Here is a 15,762-nt window from a genome sequence, read left to right on the forward strand (position 1 = left end):
CTTAGTTAGAGTAAGGGACACTACTCTAAAGAAGTGCAGGTCAGTCTTCCCAAAAACAAACAAAAAGGCATTCATTTTAAACAAACAGATAGGAATAATACAGTAAATAATACAGTTTATTTACAAGCAGGAACTAATATTTCTCCATAATTTGAGTTGTACATTCCAAAAGCTACTGGCGATCAGGGTGGTGTATGGAAATTTAATACACTGCTGTTGTGTATTTGTGTAGCGTTTTTTGATTTTTTTTAAGTTGAGAGATGTTTTGGCATTATTTTGGAAGCTGTATGAAAATCAAAAGATTAAAAGTTAAAAAAATTCAAATTTGGTGTGTTTGGATGTTGAGGCTTGAGGTGGTCCAGGTGATCTCAAGCACTAGGATCCAAAGATGTCTTCATGGTACCGCTTTTCATTCTGTGAACAAAAAAGCATAATCGTGTAAAATTATTGACTATATATCATTACAGACTGTAAACAGTTCACCATTCACGACAACTGAGCCTTTGCAGGAGCATAAATGCTGTAAGACATGATTATCTGAAGCCGCTATAAAATATGTCAACAATTTGAAGGTTCACCTTGAGCCTTGACAGATATTCCTCAGCCTGAGTAAGAGTGATGCCCAGCTGGCTGACTAAGATTTCCTTGATAGTGGCAGCCACATCATGGGCCATGTTCATACCTCCACAGATATACAGATGCCCTGGATTATGGTGCAGAACCTCGAAGACCTTGTCATTCAGTTGTTCTCGCAAGATATCTTGGACATAAACCTGGACCAAGAGTGGAGTAAAAAAATAAAAAAAGAGTAAGCAACAACCCCCAAAGAGTGTTAACTGCCGTTTAGAATCGTTTTTTAGTTCTAACTATAAGTAATGATTTATGTTTTTTATTATGAACAAATAATTATTAATTTATATAGTTTTATATAATAAAAATAAAATATATATAATAAAATATAACAGCTACAGCAATAATAATAATAATTATAAATATTATATTTATATATTATGATACACTATCGATATTACTGGAGATTTACAGATATTAGAGATTTCTAGATATTACTGCAGTTACAGTGTCAAGTGTGCCTACTTTGGGTTGTCCAGTTTGCCTAGAGTAAGCTGTTATGATACTGCTTAGGGTGCTATTATCTCTCATGTCCAGAGTCTCCTCTTTGAAAAGATGATCAGTATCTGAACCTCGACACCCGAACACGAGTGTCATTGGATTCCCTTTCAGACCTTAAAGAAATAACACAACTTGAGGTTCAGAAACTTGAGGCGAGCTAATTCAATGGACTGTTTGAAACCACTTGAATGTGATAAGGGATAAAATTCAATACCTGTTTTTTTCATGTCATGGAATTGTTGTTGCCAAAAGCTACGGAAGGGAGCAATACCGCTCCCAACTCCCACAAGAATACAGGGAGCACTAGGGTTGGATGGAAGATGGAATCCATCAGAGCTGGAATGGTTGCATAAATGGAACAAGTTAGTGAGTTATGAAGAGAAAAAAAGGATCTTGTACATCTTAGGAGTGTAATATGAAGGGTACCTATGAACGAAACATGGCACCATGTCTCCTTCTTTGATGGTATTGAGCCAGGTACTACAGAGACCAAAATGCAGTGGACCTTTTCCCTCTAAAGAGAGCAGAACATATGATAACAACAGATTAATTTCTTCAGTGATTCAAGAAGTTTTATGTCTAGTAGAGAGTTCATCTGTTCAGGTATCAACTAATAAATGATCGCTGGCAAACACAGGTTTCTTGTACCCTGTGTGTAATAGCTGACCACGGCCACAGTGAGGTGGAGCTCTTGAGGGTGGAGGTCTGGGGAGGAGCTGATGGAGTAGAGGCGTGGCTTCAGTAAAGGCAGCTGGCTGAGGAGAAAGGCAGCAGAAAGTTCCAGAGAGGAAAACTCCTCTAGCACCTCAAGGAAAGTAGGTTTGTGGAATTCCTTCCATGTTGTGTAGACTTGGAAATCCTGTAGTGGAGGGATGACTTGGTATGTATTTAACCAATACACAAAGTGAAAACAACCCATGATAATTCCACACAATGGACCTTTTTTATGAAAAATAAGCAGAATGAATTTCTTCAAAAGCGTTCATAAACCATTATGTAAATTGTCACTTTCAATATAATGGGACATTTTATGAAAGAATGGACTTTGTTTTAGCACACTCACTGCTTTGGATTTTTCAATGATACACAAATGCATTATATAGTGTTGCCTTGCAAAATTGCAAAATCAAATTGGTTCCATTAAAACAAATACTGGAACCAAATGACGTTCGGTTCTGTTACTGGTTCTCACACATGTATTCAGGATACCGTTTTTAAAATGCTAATAAAACAAATGCAACTCAAAAACAAGCAGCACAACCAGTGTGGACCTATTCCCAAAATGAGTCTGTTTTTTTAGTGAATCAAACACAAAGTGTAACCAGTGAATCAAAAACGTACCAGTATAGGCCGATCCTAAAAAAAATTACCCTTATGAGCTGGGTCTTTAAAGTGAATCAAACACATACAGCGAGCAGTGTAGTCTGATTTCCGGCTGATAGAATGTAATAAAGCAGTTCTTTTTAGTGAGCTCACAACAGTGCAGCCAGTCTAGTCCAATTTCCAGAATAATGATTCGACTGAGTTGGTTATTTTTAGCGAATTAAACACACACAGTGACCAGTGTAGTCAGATTCCTGAACAAATGACTGTAATGAGTTGGTTCTGTGAAAAGTTATTAAAAAGTCTGTGTAAACACACCTTTTAGAAGATTTTAAAAAAGTATTTATTATTAAAATTACCTAAAAAAAGAAAAAACTTTCAAAGTTAAGAAAATCATTAAAGAACAAAAATAGTTTTCTAGTCTCATCAATAGTTTTGGAACATTTGTGATTGTCAAAAACAGTGACTTACTGTTGCTAATGCAAGCAGGCGCTGTCTGTGATCTTCCTGCTTTGCCATCTTTGAGAGTTTGCGGAGGAGGCTTTGTGAGGGTGGGGTGGTGACATCCAGATAGTAGGTAAGAGCTTGGGCAAGAGGACATGGTGGTATGCGTTCATCTCTCTGCCACCTTTCACCATCTGCAGGACAATAATATTAGGTATCATTATGTTATTATGTGTCAGACTTCCATTATGTAATTAGGTAAGATGGTTCAGTACCAGGGTAGGCACTGAGGAATTCCAAGCGTAGGCTCTGATTGATAGGAGGGGCATTGGGCAGATGCTTCAGGACGCCAGCTACTAATTCAGGTGAGTTCCCTGGGAAAATCCCTACATGGTCTCCAGGGACAAAGTTTAAGGTATCTGTGCTCCCATCCATCTCTAACTCCACCAATATTGTAGCACGACTGAGAACACGTAAAAAAATATTAAATAAATTCTGAGAAAATAAGGCAAAACACACAGCATAACAAGGCACCTGTTTCTGAAGAATTTCAAGACATTACTATTATTATTACTATTTTTATGAATAAAAAATATAGATGCATGAATACGAGTTGGTTTGAGAGTAAACCTTGACTTTGGGCTCTGTAGATTCTGCCTTCTCTTCAGTTTCATGGGAACCACCGCTTTAGAAATATTAAATAAATTCTGAGAAAATAAGGCAAAACACACAGCATAACAAGGCACCTGTTTCTGAAGAATTTCAAGACATTACTATTATTATTACTATTTTTATGAATAAAAAAATATAGATGCATGAATACGAGTTGGTTTGAGAGTAAACCTTGACTTTGGGCTCTGTAGATTCTGCCTTCTCTTCAGTTTCATGGGAACCACCGCTTTAGAATGGAGAGCTGACAGAGCTGTAAAACCAAGCCAGATAATAATAATCACTGCAGAAATATTGCAAATTAATCTGTTAATGGCATGATTCTTGAATTCTCATTTCTGATTGTGAAACACATTATAATCATTGCTAAACTACATATTTCGATGTAAAATTTCAAAATGTCATTAAGCAGTTCCATATCCCTATGCAATTAATATTGAACTGTATTATAGTTTGCTGAGTAAAATGTTTTTAAAAAGCACAAAAATGATCAATATAGCATTTTTGCTTCCCTTTTCGACCACTTCTACAGGTTTCATCAAGTTTTGACCATCATTTTTCCCTAAATGATGTGTTTTTATAAGGACATGGGTCTAAATGTACCTGTGATTCGGTCAAGTGTACAGCTGTCATTCTGAACTCTGTGCCTCTGTGGATCCCAGGAATCTGCCAGACCTTCTTTTCCTGGAAGCTGACCTTGAATATTAAACTCCTTGCATGCATCCTATACATACAGAAAACAATCTCATTATTTTACCGTTCACCAATTTAAAGCACTGAAAACAATGAATGCTCAATGTTTATTTTATTACTGAGACCTTAAAGGCAATGCAAGCCCAGGCTGAGAAAGCTTCCTCCTGTCCGTTCAGCTCATCTCCCTCTCCTGTGGTGGACACACAGATGGCTCCCAGCGCTGCAAACCTAGCATCCACTGCATGGGCGAACGCACAGAAGTGTGGGTACATTCGAGAGCCAAGACCAAACACACAGTACCTGAATGGGGAGGAAACGATTTAAACAACATACTCTATCCAGGAGTAGAGAGCAAATAAATGTAAGGGATTTGAAATACTAACCTCACTTTGTTTCTGAGGTTTTTCAGGCTGAGAAGATGCTTCTTGAAACTCTGAGAGGAGAAGAAAAACCATGTCAGCAAACAAGAATCACATTGTGGTTCTTGTACACATAATCACTGCAAAAGCAAATGATTTCTTCCTAAAGACCTTTTCATTTTGACACATTGTAAATTCTGCACTAATTATGTTTGGTGATAATAGTCATTCATTACTAGCATTACTATAAGGTCACTGAGCATAAATATGTCCACACCTCTCCATTTCCTGGACAGTCTCCATTGCCAAAGGTGCTGGTGACAACAATTAAGAGGCTTTCCTTCTCGAGTTCACTGAAGTTGTAGTCCTCCATGCAAACGACCTGTGTAAATGATAAATTATTTATCTATCACAAATGTATGTGTTTGCTGAAAAGACAAAGATCAAGCTCGGAGTGTTTTTATTAGTTTTATCAGATTAGTGTATTTTTTAACAGTTTAGCTTATTCTGTCTGTCTGTCTGTCTGTCTGTCTGTGTCTGTGTGTGTGTGTGTGTGTGTGTGTGAGAGAGAGACCCTGGACCATATAAACATCATTATACATCATAAAATAAGCTAATAAAATACAGCATAATAAATAAGCTTTCCATTGATGTATGGTTTGTTAGGATAGGACACTATTTGGCCGAGATACAACTATTAGAAAATCTAGAATCTGAGGGTGCAAAAAAAATCTAAATATTGAGAAAATCGCCTTTAAAGTTGTCCAAATGAAGTCCTTAGCAATGCATATTACTATTTAAAGTTTTGATATATTTACGGTAGGAAATTTACAAAATATCTTCATGGAACATGATCTTTACTTAATATCCTAATGATTTTTGGCATAAAAGAAAAATCAATAACTTTGAACCATACAATTTATTGTTGGCTATTGCTACATACTAATATACCAATGTGACTTACGACTGGTTTTGTATATATAATTTATATTATATTATATTATATTATTCAGATCATAAATTGGATATAAACAATTTATATACAATTTACACTTATCAACCCAACACATCATTTACCCAAATAAACTGCAAATGTAATGTTAAGGTTCAGATCAGGTAGACTTAGCTCCTCAGGGAACCAATTTCCTGGTTTTACTTTTAATAGAGGGTGATATTATTATGAATGTGTCACATACGCCCACTTCCTGCCAAGTGTTGGTAATAATGCTTAAATTGAGTCTTAGGAGAGCGATAAATTACATATGAATCAGGGGTGATGGTCCTCTTACCCGGGAGCTGAAGGCACAATTCATCATGGTGTTTAGTTTCTTAGCAAAAGTCTGTGATTTCCCCGTTTCTGTGGCGTAGAGAACAGTGCAACGCACCCTCTTGGCCAGGGCTGATTTAATGAGTGTCTGAGAGAAGAGCACTACTCTAGAAGAGAGAAAAGAAAACAAGATTTTTAGCCATACTGGCTACTCACCAAATGTTCACAGCTAACCTTTCAAGCATTCATTACATTGTTGCAGACAGATCTCTTCTGAAAGAACAGCACTGTGTTGTTCTGGTTGAGGAAGTGTGAACATGATATTGCGGTACCTGATCAATCCTTTGAAGCTGATTGTATGCCTCCTCTCTTTTCTCTTCTTGTCTTTCCACTTGTGTGTCATCCATGGATCAGGCTTTAAACGGAAACAGGCCAGACACGTTACGGCAAGAACATCCCAAAACGTTTGTTTGAACATCATCATATTTCACACAGCTACATTCCACTAATCTGGCAATAATATTCCAGCAATGCACCTTTTCTGATGAATGCGGAACAGATACTTACCTGGTAGTAGAAAAAGGGTGACAGGATGTAGTTCAGCATTTCCTGGTGAAACACAGGGGTTAGAGATCCAGATATTGGCGGCACCAGCCAGACCCAATCGGCTGGACAGCCTCCGCGCAGACGCACCTCCATCTCCATGTGCTGCATGAAGGACTCTGATGCAGAATGGTGGTCAATAATGGTGACCTTATTTTTCTGTATGCCAGTAAGACAAAAAGGTCATAAAAACTGGAAATAAATATTTACCAAAAGGTCAAATTTAATCTTTACCCATATATGTTCTTTCCAGTACAGAATATCTTTTTATTTTATTTTTTTACATTTTGAATAAGTTTGCAAGAAAAAGCAAAAAGCTTTTTGCAAGAAAAAGCTTTTTGAAAATGTTTTTAGACTATTAATTCAATACAAAACCATTCATTGCATTAGTTTAGTTTTGTGGTTTTAGAATGTTATGCAGTTTTAAATTGTTTTTATGAATTTGACTAAAAAAAATTATATTGTTTAATAATTAGTTCCTTGCTCATATTGTGCCCTAATAATGAATCTATGAAATTTAAAAAGTTAGTCATTTTTTATTTTAATAAATTTACGGTCTGCATGTAGCCAATTAAAGCCAATTAAAAAAAAAAAAACTCATGGCAACTTGTTGGCGAATTTTCCTAATTCATATGAATTCATATGATCTCATTTGTATGTTATTTTGTAAGATCTGCTTAGGCCCTTCTGATTAGGCTTCAGAGTAGACTTTCTGCTTAAGATTTCTCTAAAAATCTATGTTTCTGTACGAATCTCATTGTACGAATTCATACACCTGGTTTTACTGAATATACCAATACAAAATCCTCTTTTTCTCACCAAAGTGGTTACACTTATTTCTATGTAAACCCACTTTACCTGAAAGCTGTGCATCACTGCGACATTGATGGCGACCAGAGCCTGATCCTTCCATAGTGAGGACAGTTTTTGTGTCTCCAAACACATATGACGGCCAACCCGCTGTAAGACAGACAAAATCAGTACCAAAAAACCTCTAAACTTCTTCTTCTTTACTGTAACATTAAAAATATTGTAGCACCTCAAGAACATTGTAGCGTTGGGTATCACAGAAGTCCCTCACTCCAATCTCAGTGCCCAAGTACCAACCGTTAAAAGGACACGCTGGGAATTCAAGACCACCAATCTCCAGCAACATGTTGGACACCGCAGGCAATGCATACCATCGGAGATTCAAATCCTTAAACCACTTGTACCTGAAGAAGTGCATGAAATCATCCAACTTTACTGCTATGAAAAGGCATTGGCATATATTTCGCAACAGACCCTTGATCATGTAATTGAATGCAATACTAGATTTAAATAATCTATTTTGCTGATACAAATCCATAACATTTCTAGGTCTGCATGGTTGCACCAATATGGCTCCATCAACTAGCACTTCAGTCAAATTCACATAGTACTTAACTAAACTAATTAGGTAGCTTTCTAAAGTGAAGTGTTAGAATGAGACTGGTTTGAGAACATAACTTTGGGCCACATGTCTGGCTGAAAGAATGTGGCATAGAAACAGGCTGTCTTAGGTTTGAATGGTTTTGCCACTCTAGCCTGATCATTAAGTGTCTAGGAGCATTTGATTTTAAAGGTCCTTTTAATACAAAGCCTTGAATAATTTTCTCTTCAAGAAGCAAACAGATTTACTGCGGAATCAAGTGGAATTCAGAAATCTCATTTCAGAAATCTGAGCACCTCAGTCAAGAGCTCTGGTGGTCTGTGTAAACAACATCGCACTTGAAACATATGTTACAAGACTGAATATCTGACTTTGTGTCTTTGCATTAAATTCATTGCTGCATTGTGATGTAATGCAGTAGTTTATAGAGTTATCAATCAACTAGCGATTTTTAATCTACTACAAGCATGTTTTTTATTCAGATGGAGTGCAAAACCATTGCCACTTACTGTGGGTGCTCCATTGGAACTTCCAAAATTAAATGTTGGGGAATTTCAAAAAACTGAGGGTCCTCTCTGTTAGCTTGTAACACCAGTGGAAGCACATCAAACTGACCATAGTTTGGTGTCCATCCAAGCTGGATGCAAATCTGTGTGAAAATCACAAGATTATGTCAAGACATAAGAGTGATGTCAAATGGAGAAAGGCATATATATATATATATATATATATATATATATATATATATATATATATATATACATGAACTACCAAAAAACTGACCAAATATAAAAAAAACTAATTTAAAATAATTATATAAATAATATATCTAATTACCAATGATATAAATAAAACCCATTATGAAAAATATCTACAAAAAAATATTTAAAAAATCTGAAAATATCTATTTATAAAAAAACAGAAACTAGTATCTACCTCTGTGAAGTCAACACTGGCAGGATCTCCTATTATTGTACCATCTGTCATCTTATAGCCAGCATATCGTATGAGCTGACTATTCCATACACGGAGATTATGTTGGCCATCAGTTCTTTGAGGAAACACAGTGATGGCAGACCTGTCAATATAAAGAAAGTTTATTGTGATATCTTGTTCCACTTGCAAAGACAATCAAGATGGATTATTAAAAAGCTGGAATAACACATTCTTGGTTTACCTCAGGTTGCCTCCATTGGTAGCAAACTGAATATGATCGCACAACATCTGAAACATATCCTCAACAGTTCTGCATTTACGTGCATCAAACAGCTGCACAGGAAAACAAGACCTAAATATAACTATATGACTGCACACTTAATATATGTTTTAGTCCAAACTAGAGAAACTACCTGCAAATTAGCCCACTGAATTCTGCCAATGCATCTGGGTGCATTTCTCCATGCTTGCTTAGCCCCAAATTCCAATTCTTTTGTGGTGAGCTGATATGAGCCAGTGGCCTCTATTTCCTTCGCGACTTCCTCCAAACGAGACAGATGCTCCTCGACTTTTGAGCTGGATAACAGACATAAGTCAGTCAAATAGCCTACCCTTTTCACTCTTCAGAATTAAGCCAATTCAGGGTCTGCTTTATCATGCCATTAAAATAGAGTAAAGAACAAGATTATAAGCTCTTTCTTAGAATCAACCACTGAAACCCCATAATAACCAACCAGTAATCTGACTATTTTGAGGAAACATGTCCCTCTCAATTTCTGTGGTGGCTATATGACCCTAGTAGGAGCTTCCTACTTTTTAATTGACTTGTAGTACTGATTGATGAAGTCAATAGCTTGCATGAGGATGTCATCGGAGCTTGGCAGGGTGGAGGAGGGACAGCGCGTCATAGCCTTTGGAGTCATAATAGAGCCTTCACAGATTTTAGACGTACAAATCTGGCTCTGAAATAAAAGGGAAAATTCAATATTACTCATTATTTTATTACTCATCTCTGTGCAACTGCCAAAAAAAAAAACTTGTATAAAATGACACAATCAGCTCTATGAAAACTTGAATAATTCTGAAACTTTACACACATACATAAAAATAAAAATTTAGTTTTTAATTTAAATTCCACGTGGTTAGCTAAGTGTGTTCAAATTTGTCTCATTTGCATTTGTTCGTTAAAAAAAAAAGATGACTCTTTAATGTAGAAATAACTCACCTCAACTGCTCTGTGATGTAATGTGTCCTGATGGCATGAGCCATCCTGGTAATTCTTCACTTGCTTGGAAAATGGGCATTGATTGACCTTGTTCTCCCATTGCTAGGCATACCATCAGAATGTTAAGATACTGCATTTCCATTATGACACTGCATTTTATGTTAAAGTTTTGCTCACCGTATTTGGCGTAATCTGCTTTGGTATTACATTCTTGTTCTCCCATTGCTAGGCAAATACCAATAGAACGTAATAATAATGCATTTCATTAATGACATCACATTTTATTTAAATTAAAGTTTTGTTTGCCGTATTCGGCTTAATCTGCTGCAGTATTACATTCTTGTTCTCCCATTGCTAGACATATACCAACAGAACATAAGGATATAGTATTTCATTTATGGCATTACATTTTATGTATATTAAAATTTTGCTTACCGTATTTGGCTTAATCTGCTGCAATATTACATTATTAATCTCCCATTGCTAGACATACCAACAGAACATAAGTATATTGCATTTCATGTATGGCATTGAATTTCATGTTAATTAAAGTTTTGCTCACCGTATTCGGTTTTGTCTGGTGCAGTATTACATTCTTGTTGACCTTAGTGGCCTGGTTACCCATTTTTACCTGAAATATTGAATTTAAAAAATAATTTTAGTTAAATTGCATATATACACACACACACACACATTTGCAATTCTTTCCTTAGCTTTCTGAATTTCTTACCTTCGTTCCAGGATATTTTCTCAGTTTGCAATTTTGTGTGCCGCTTTCCCACTTTAACATGCTTATATACTCGACCCAGAGAGCCTGCTGATGAGGGCAGGTCAAGAGTTGTGCTGGTCGTGGCATTGTGCCTCAAGGAGGGTGGGACATTAGTCCAATTATAGTCTGACCACGGTTCCTATCAAATGTCACAATCTTACACCCACACTGGAATCTTCAGACTCCAGCGTCTGTGAAACTCAGTTTGATGAATTGAAAGAGAAACCATAAACACACCTCACAAGGTATCTGGACATGTCTGATAAAATAAAATCTGTATTTCAAACATTATGATTATTATTACTCTTTGAAAAAAATATATATCAATGAATGGATGGATGAATGAATGAACAAAATACAAATTTTTACAGATTTTATTCAAAAAAGTTTACTTTTTTATTCCACCCATTCATGTATTTACTGTACATCACATCACAAATGCACCATGTATAAAGTTTGTTCTCATTATATATCTAATATCTATTGATTATATTAATAGGGTTACAGGAACAGGCAATAATATGCAATAAATGCATAGTAAACTCTTCGATTTAAGATCCATGTTTTAAACAGGTTTGAGGTTTGCCTAATGTGGTATAGTTTATTTTTGCAGATATGTTATTGTTTCTAGGAAATGTGATTCAGCAATTGGGAAAAACGGTAAGCTCTTTTATTACCACACACTGCTCTTAAGACTTCTATGAATTTCCCAAATCCACGTGAGGAACATAAAGTCTTCCTTTTTCTTTCATTATGAAATTTCTTCAAAATAAGTCAGATATTAAACTATCTTACAGAAATTGCAGTTATGTCAGAGTTGTTGAGAGCTTTGAGTTTTCTTTTCAGTCTGATGAAGATTGATGGAGATCTGTATTTTATTTTCAAGGAACAATGAATAATACTTCAAGACATGTTGTGCATGAGAAAATCATATGACAATTTGACTGTTTCTTAATAAAGCTGTAATTTCTGTCAATTTACAGGTTAACTGCAGAAATATTATAATCATAAAGCAATTATAATGAATTCCTATTGTCAGTCTTCATCCTATTATCACTTTCATTATGCACACTTCTGCACAACTATATTTATTTGCAACAACAGGCCAATATTGCAGAAAATGGAGTGTACATGGGGTTGATTCACCCATATTGACATCATTGCTATTTAAACTTGAAATGATCTACTTTCGATTTTGCAATGAAGTTTCCATCTATTTGTTTAGCAAATAATAAAAGTCCCACATAGCAACAACGTTACAGGATTTCACAGCTAAGAGTAAAACGCATTCCCCTCAAGAAAATATTACTTAAAGGTGCAGTAGGAGATCTTGGAAAATGCTAACTTTAGCCTGATAGCACTGAAAGCGAACATCCCACCCTCCCTGCAATCGCCTCAAAGACACGCCCCCTGAATGCATTTACACTCACAGACCAGAATACCAGAGACAACATTACTACAATAGGCTACATCAGCGGCTCCCAATTCCAGTCCTCGCTCTGCTCATTTAATATGTATCTCTTATCACGTGCGACGTTTGTTCTATTCGACCGTAAGTGCCCTGCGAAGTGGACATCACCGGATATTCCGCCATCCAGTTCGAAGCAAGCATATATGTTCCATACAAATGGCATTAAAGTGTGCGTGACGTAAATTTAAATAGTATTTATTTACAGAGGTATATTATGTCACACTTCTCTTGTAAGTTTCGTGAAGACGCTGCGCAGCGCAAATCTATGAATGAATGTTCCGAAGTGAAGTAAACTTCAACGGATTTCCCCTGCTTATGGAGTAGGGAGCAATGAACACTGTGTAGGGATCATATCGATCGGAACACAGTTCATGCACGTAGCTCACTTCTAACGAGCTGGTTATCTGAATTGGGTGTGTTAACTAACGAGGACTGGAATTGGGAACTGCTGGGCTACATTATGTGACATTCACCAGTGAGAAAACTTTAAAAGTACACTCTGTAATTCTGTAGTTTTTACAAAATAATTTTGGCAGCTGTGGTTGCCAGAATAATTTTGTAAAAAATACAGAAAAACTGTAAACACATTTACGCCAAAAACTGTAAGTTGTACAGTATAAAACTGAAATTTACAAACAAGAAAATTTGTAAACCACTAAATTCAACAATGCACACTGCTATTAAAATCTGTTTTGTACCTTTAACATACTGACAACCACCATAATAATGCAGGTGGTAAAAGAGAAAGCCACATGAAGAATCAAAGCTCATCACAAGCAGCTTCACCACAAGCAGAAGTATATACTAATATATAGAAGGTGCACAGAGTCATTCACGCAAACACAAAACACCATCATGGTAACACACATGATACTTAAATAATGCATTCAACTTTCATTAAACAACAGAAGATGTAACATAAAGCCCAAATATACATAACTAATAACAAAAACTATTAAAAAACATGATTATTTAAACAAAACACTTTCAAATATGGAGTGTCATGCAGGGAATTCTAGGAATACCAGTTTACAGTTTTTGACTGTAAATTATACATTGATTTGTTATTTTTACTTCTAAAAACTGTAAAATTTTGCAATGAAGTTTCCATCTATTTGTTTAGCAAATAATAAAAGTCCCACATAGCAACAACGTTACAGGATTTCACAGCTAAGAGTAAAACGCATTCCCCTCAAGAAAATATTACTTAAAGGTGCAGTAGGAGATCTTGGAAAATGCTAACTTTAGCCTGATAGCACTGAAAGCGAACATCCCACCCTCCCTGCAATCGCCTCAAAGACACGCCCCCTGAATGCATTTACACTCACAGACCAGAATACCAGAGACAACATTACTACAATAGGCTACATCAGCGGCTCCCAATTCCAGTCCTCGCTCTGCTCATTTAATATGTATCTCTTATCACGTGCGACGTTTGTTCTATTCGACCGTAAGTGCCCTGCGAAGTGGACATCACCGGATATTCCGCCATCCAGTTCGAAGCAAGCATATATGTTCCATACAAATGGCATTAAAGTGTGCGTGACGTAAATTTAAATAGTATTTATTTACAGAGGTATATTATGTCACACTTCTCTTGTAAGTTTCGTGAAGACGCTGCGCAGCGCAAATCTATGAATGAATGTTCCGAAGTGAAGTAAACTTCAACGGATTTCCCCTGCTTATGGAGTAGGGAGCAATGAACACTGTGTAGGGATCATATCGATCGGAACACAGTTCATGCACGTAGCTCACTTCTAACGAGCTGGTTATCTGAATTGGGTGTGTTAACTAACGAGGACTGGAATTGGGAACTGCTGGGCTACATTATGTGACATTCACCAGTGAGAAAACTTTAAAAGTACACTCTGTAATTCTGTAGTTTTTACAAAATAATTTTGGCAGCTGTGGTTGCCAGAATAATTTTGTAAAAAATACAGAAAAACTGTAAACACATTTACGCCAAAAACTGTAAGTTGTACAGTATAAAACTGAAATTTACAAACAAGAAAATTTGTAAACCACTAAATTCAACAATGCACACTGCTATTAAAATCTGTTTTGTACCTTTAACATACTGACAACCACCATAATAATGCAGGTGGTAAAAGAGAAAGCCACATGAAGAATCAAAGCTCATCACAAGCAGCTTCACCACAAGCAGAAGTATACAGAGTCATTCACAAAACACCATCATGGTAACACACATGATACTTAAATAATGCATTCAACTTTCATTAAACAACAGAAGAACAGAAGATAAGCCCAAATATGCTGCAATATTACATTATTGTTCTCCAATTGCTAGGCATATACCAACAGAATGTAAGAATAATGCATTTCATTTATGACACTGCTTTTTATGTTCATTAAAATTTTGCTCACCGTATTCGGCGTAATCTGCTTCAGTATTACATTATTGTTCTCCCATTGCTGGACATACCAACAGAACATAAGGATACTGCATTTCATTTATGGCATTGTATTTCACATTAATTAAAGTTTTGCTCACCGTATTCGGCTTAATCTGGTGCAGTATTACATTCTTGTTGGATTTAGTGGCTTGGTTCCCCATATTTACCTGATATACTGAATTTAAAATCATTTTAATTAAATGTTGCAGTATTTCAGTTTTTGAATTGTGAAGTCATAATAAAGAATAGAAAGAAATAATATTTTATATATAAAAAAATATATGCACATATATACACATTTGCAATTATGAATTTCATGAACAACATGAATTTCTTACCTTTGTGCCAGGTCCTTTTCTCAGTTTTCAGCAGTGCAACTTTCCCACATTAACATGCTTATATACTCTACCCAGACAGCCTGTTGGTGAGGGCAGGTCAAGAGCTGTGCTGGTCATGGCATTGTGACTCAAGGAGGGTGGGACAGCAGTTACCAATTACAGTCTGACCACGGTTCCTATCAAATGTCACAATCTTACACCCACACTGGAATCTTCAGACTCCAGCGTCTGTGAAACTCAGTTTGATGAATTGAAAGAGAAACCATAAACACACCTCACAAGGTATCTGGACATGTCTGATAAAATAAAATCTGTATTTCAAACATTATGATTATTATTACTCTTTGAAAAAAATATATATCAATGAATGGATGGATGAATGAATGAACAAAATACAAATTTTTACAGATTTTATTCAAAAAAGTTTACTTTTTTATTCCACCCATTCATGTATTTACTGTACATCACATCACAAATGCACCATGTATAAAGTTTGTTCTCATTATATATCTAATATCTATTGATTATATTAATAGGGTTACAGGAACAGGCAATAATATGCAATAAATGCATAGTAAACTCTTCGATTTAAGATCCATGTTTTAAACAGGTTTGAGGTTTGCCTAATGTGGTATAGTTTATTTTTGCAGATATGTTATTGTTTCTAGGAAATGTGATTCAGCAATTGGGAAAAACGGTAAGCTCTTTT

General features: G+C 35.9%; 1 protein-coding gene across 1 annotated transcript; it reads right to left on the bottom strand.

The window, feature by feature from the left end:
* Positions 1-193: 193 nt before the first annotated feature.
* LOC107588374 (nitric oxide synthase, inducible-like) lies at positions 194-15,115 on the bottom strand. Its single transcript, XM_016276451.1, has 29 exons — positions 15,054-15,115; positions 14,814-14,890; positions 14,687-14,734; positions 10,497-10,544; positions 10,368-10,415; positions 10,062-10,163; positions 9,650-9,798; positions 9,250-9,412; positions 9,078-9,169; positions 8,837-8,978; positions 8,410-8,549; positions 7,529-7,703; positions 7,348-7,449; positions 6,454-6,648; positions 6,219-6,301; positions 5,909-6,053; positions 4,897-5,001; positions 4,644-4,693; positions 4,386-4,560; positions 4,171-4,291; positions 3,742-3,820; positions 3,174-3,361; positions 2,926-3,092; positions 1,780-1,990; positions 1,558-1,645; positions 1,346-1,467; positions 1,096-1,244; positions 579-773; positions 194-414 (listed from the first exon to the last, which is right to left on the bottom strand). The coding sequence occupies exons 2-29, from the start codon at positions 14,874-14,876 to the stop codon at positions 376-378; spliced, it is 3,384 nt and encodes a 1,127-aa protein (XP_016131937.1). The 5' UTR covers positions 14,877-14,890; positions 15,054-15,115; the 3' UTR covers positions 194-375.
* Between the last annotated feature and the right edge of the window lie 647 nt (positions 15,116-15,762).

Source organism: Sinocyclocheilus grahami, unplaced genomic scaffold (genome assembly GCF_001515645.1).
Source record: "Sinocyclocheilus grahami isolate Dianchi unplaced genomic scaffold, SAMN03320097.WGS_v1.1 scaffold6.1, whole genome shotgun sequence".
In the NCBI taxonomy this organism is placed as follows: Eukaryota; Metazoa; Chordata; class Actinopteri; order Cypriniformes; family Cyprinidae; genus Sinocyclocheilus; species Sinocyclocheilus grahami.

Bases quoted from the DNA above. Each gene is read 5' to 3' on its own strand.
- LOC107588374 (XM_016276451.1), bottom strand. From the start codon at position 14,876: ATGGGGAACCAAGCCACTAAATCCAACAAGAATGTAATACTGCACCAG. The intron at 9,170-9,249 runs GTAGTTTCTCTA...TTTCCTGTGCAG, and splicing joins TTCAGTGGGCTAATTTGCAG to CTGTTTGATGCACGTAAATG. The intron at 4,561-4,643 runs GTTAGTATTTCA...CTCCCCATTCAG, and splicing joins AACCTCAGAAACAAAGTGAG to GTACTGTGTGTTTGGTCTTG.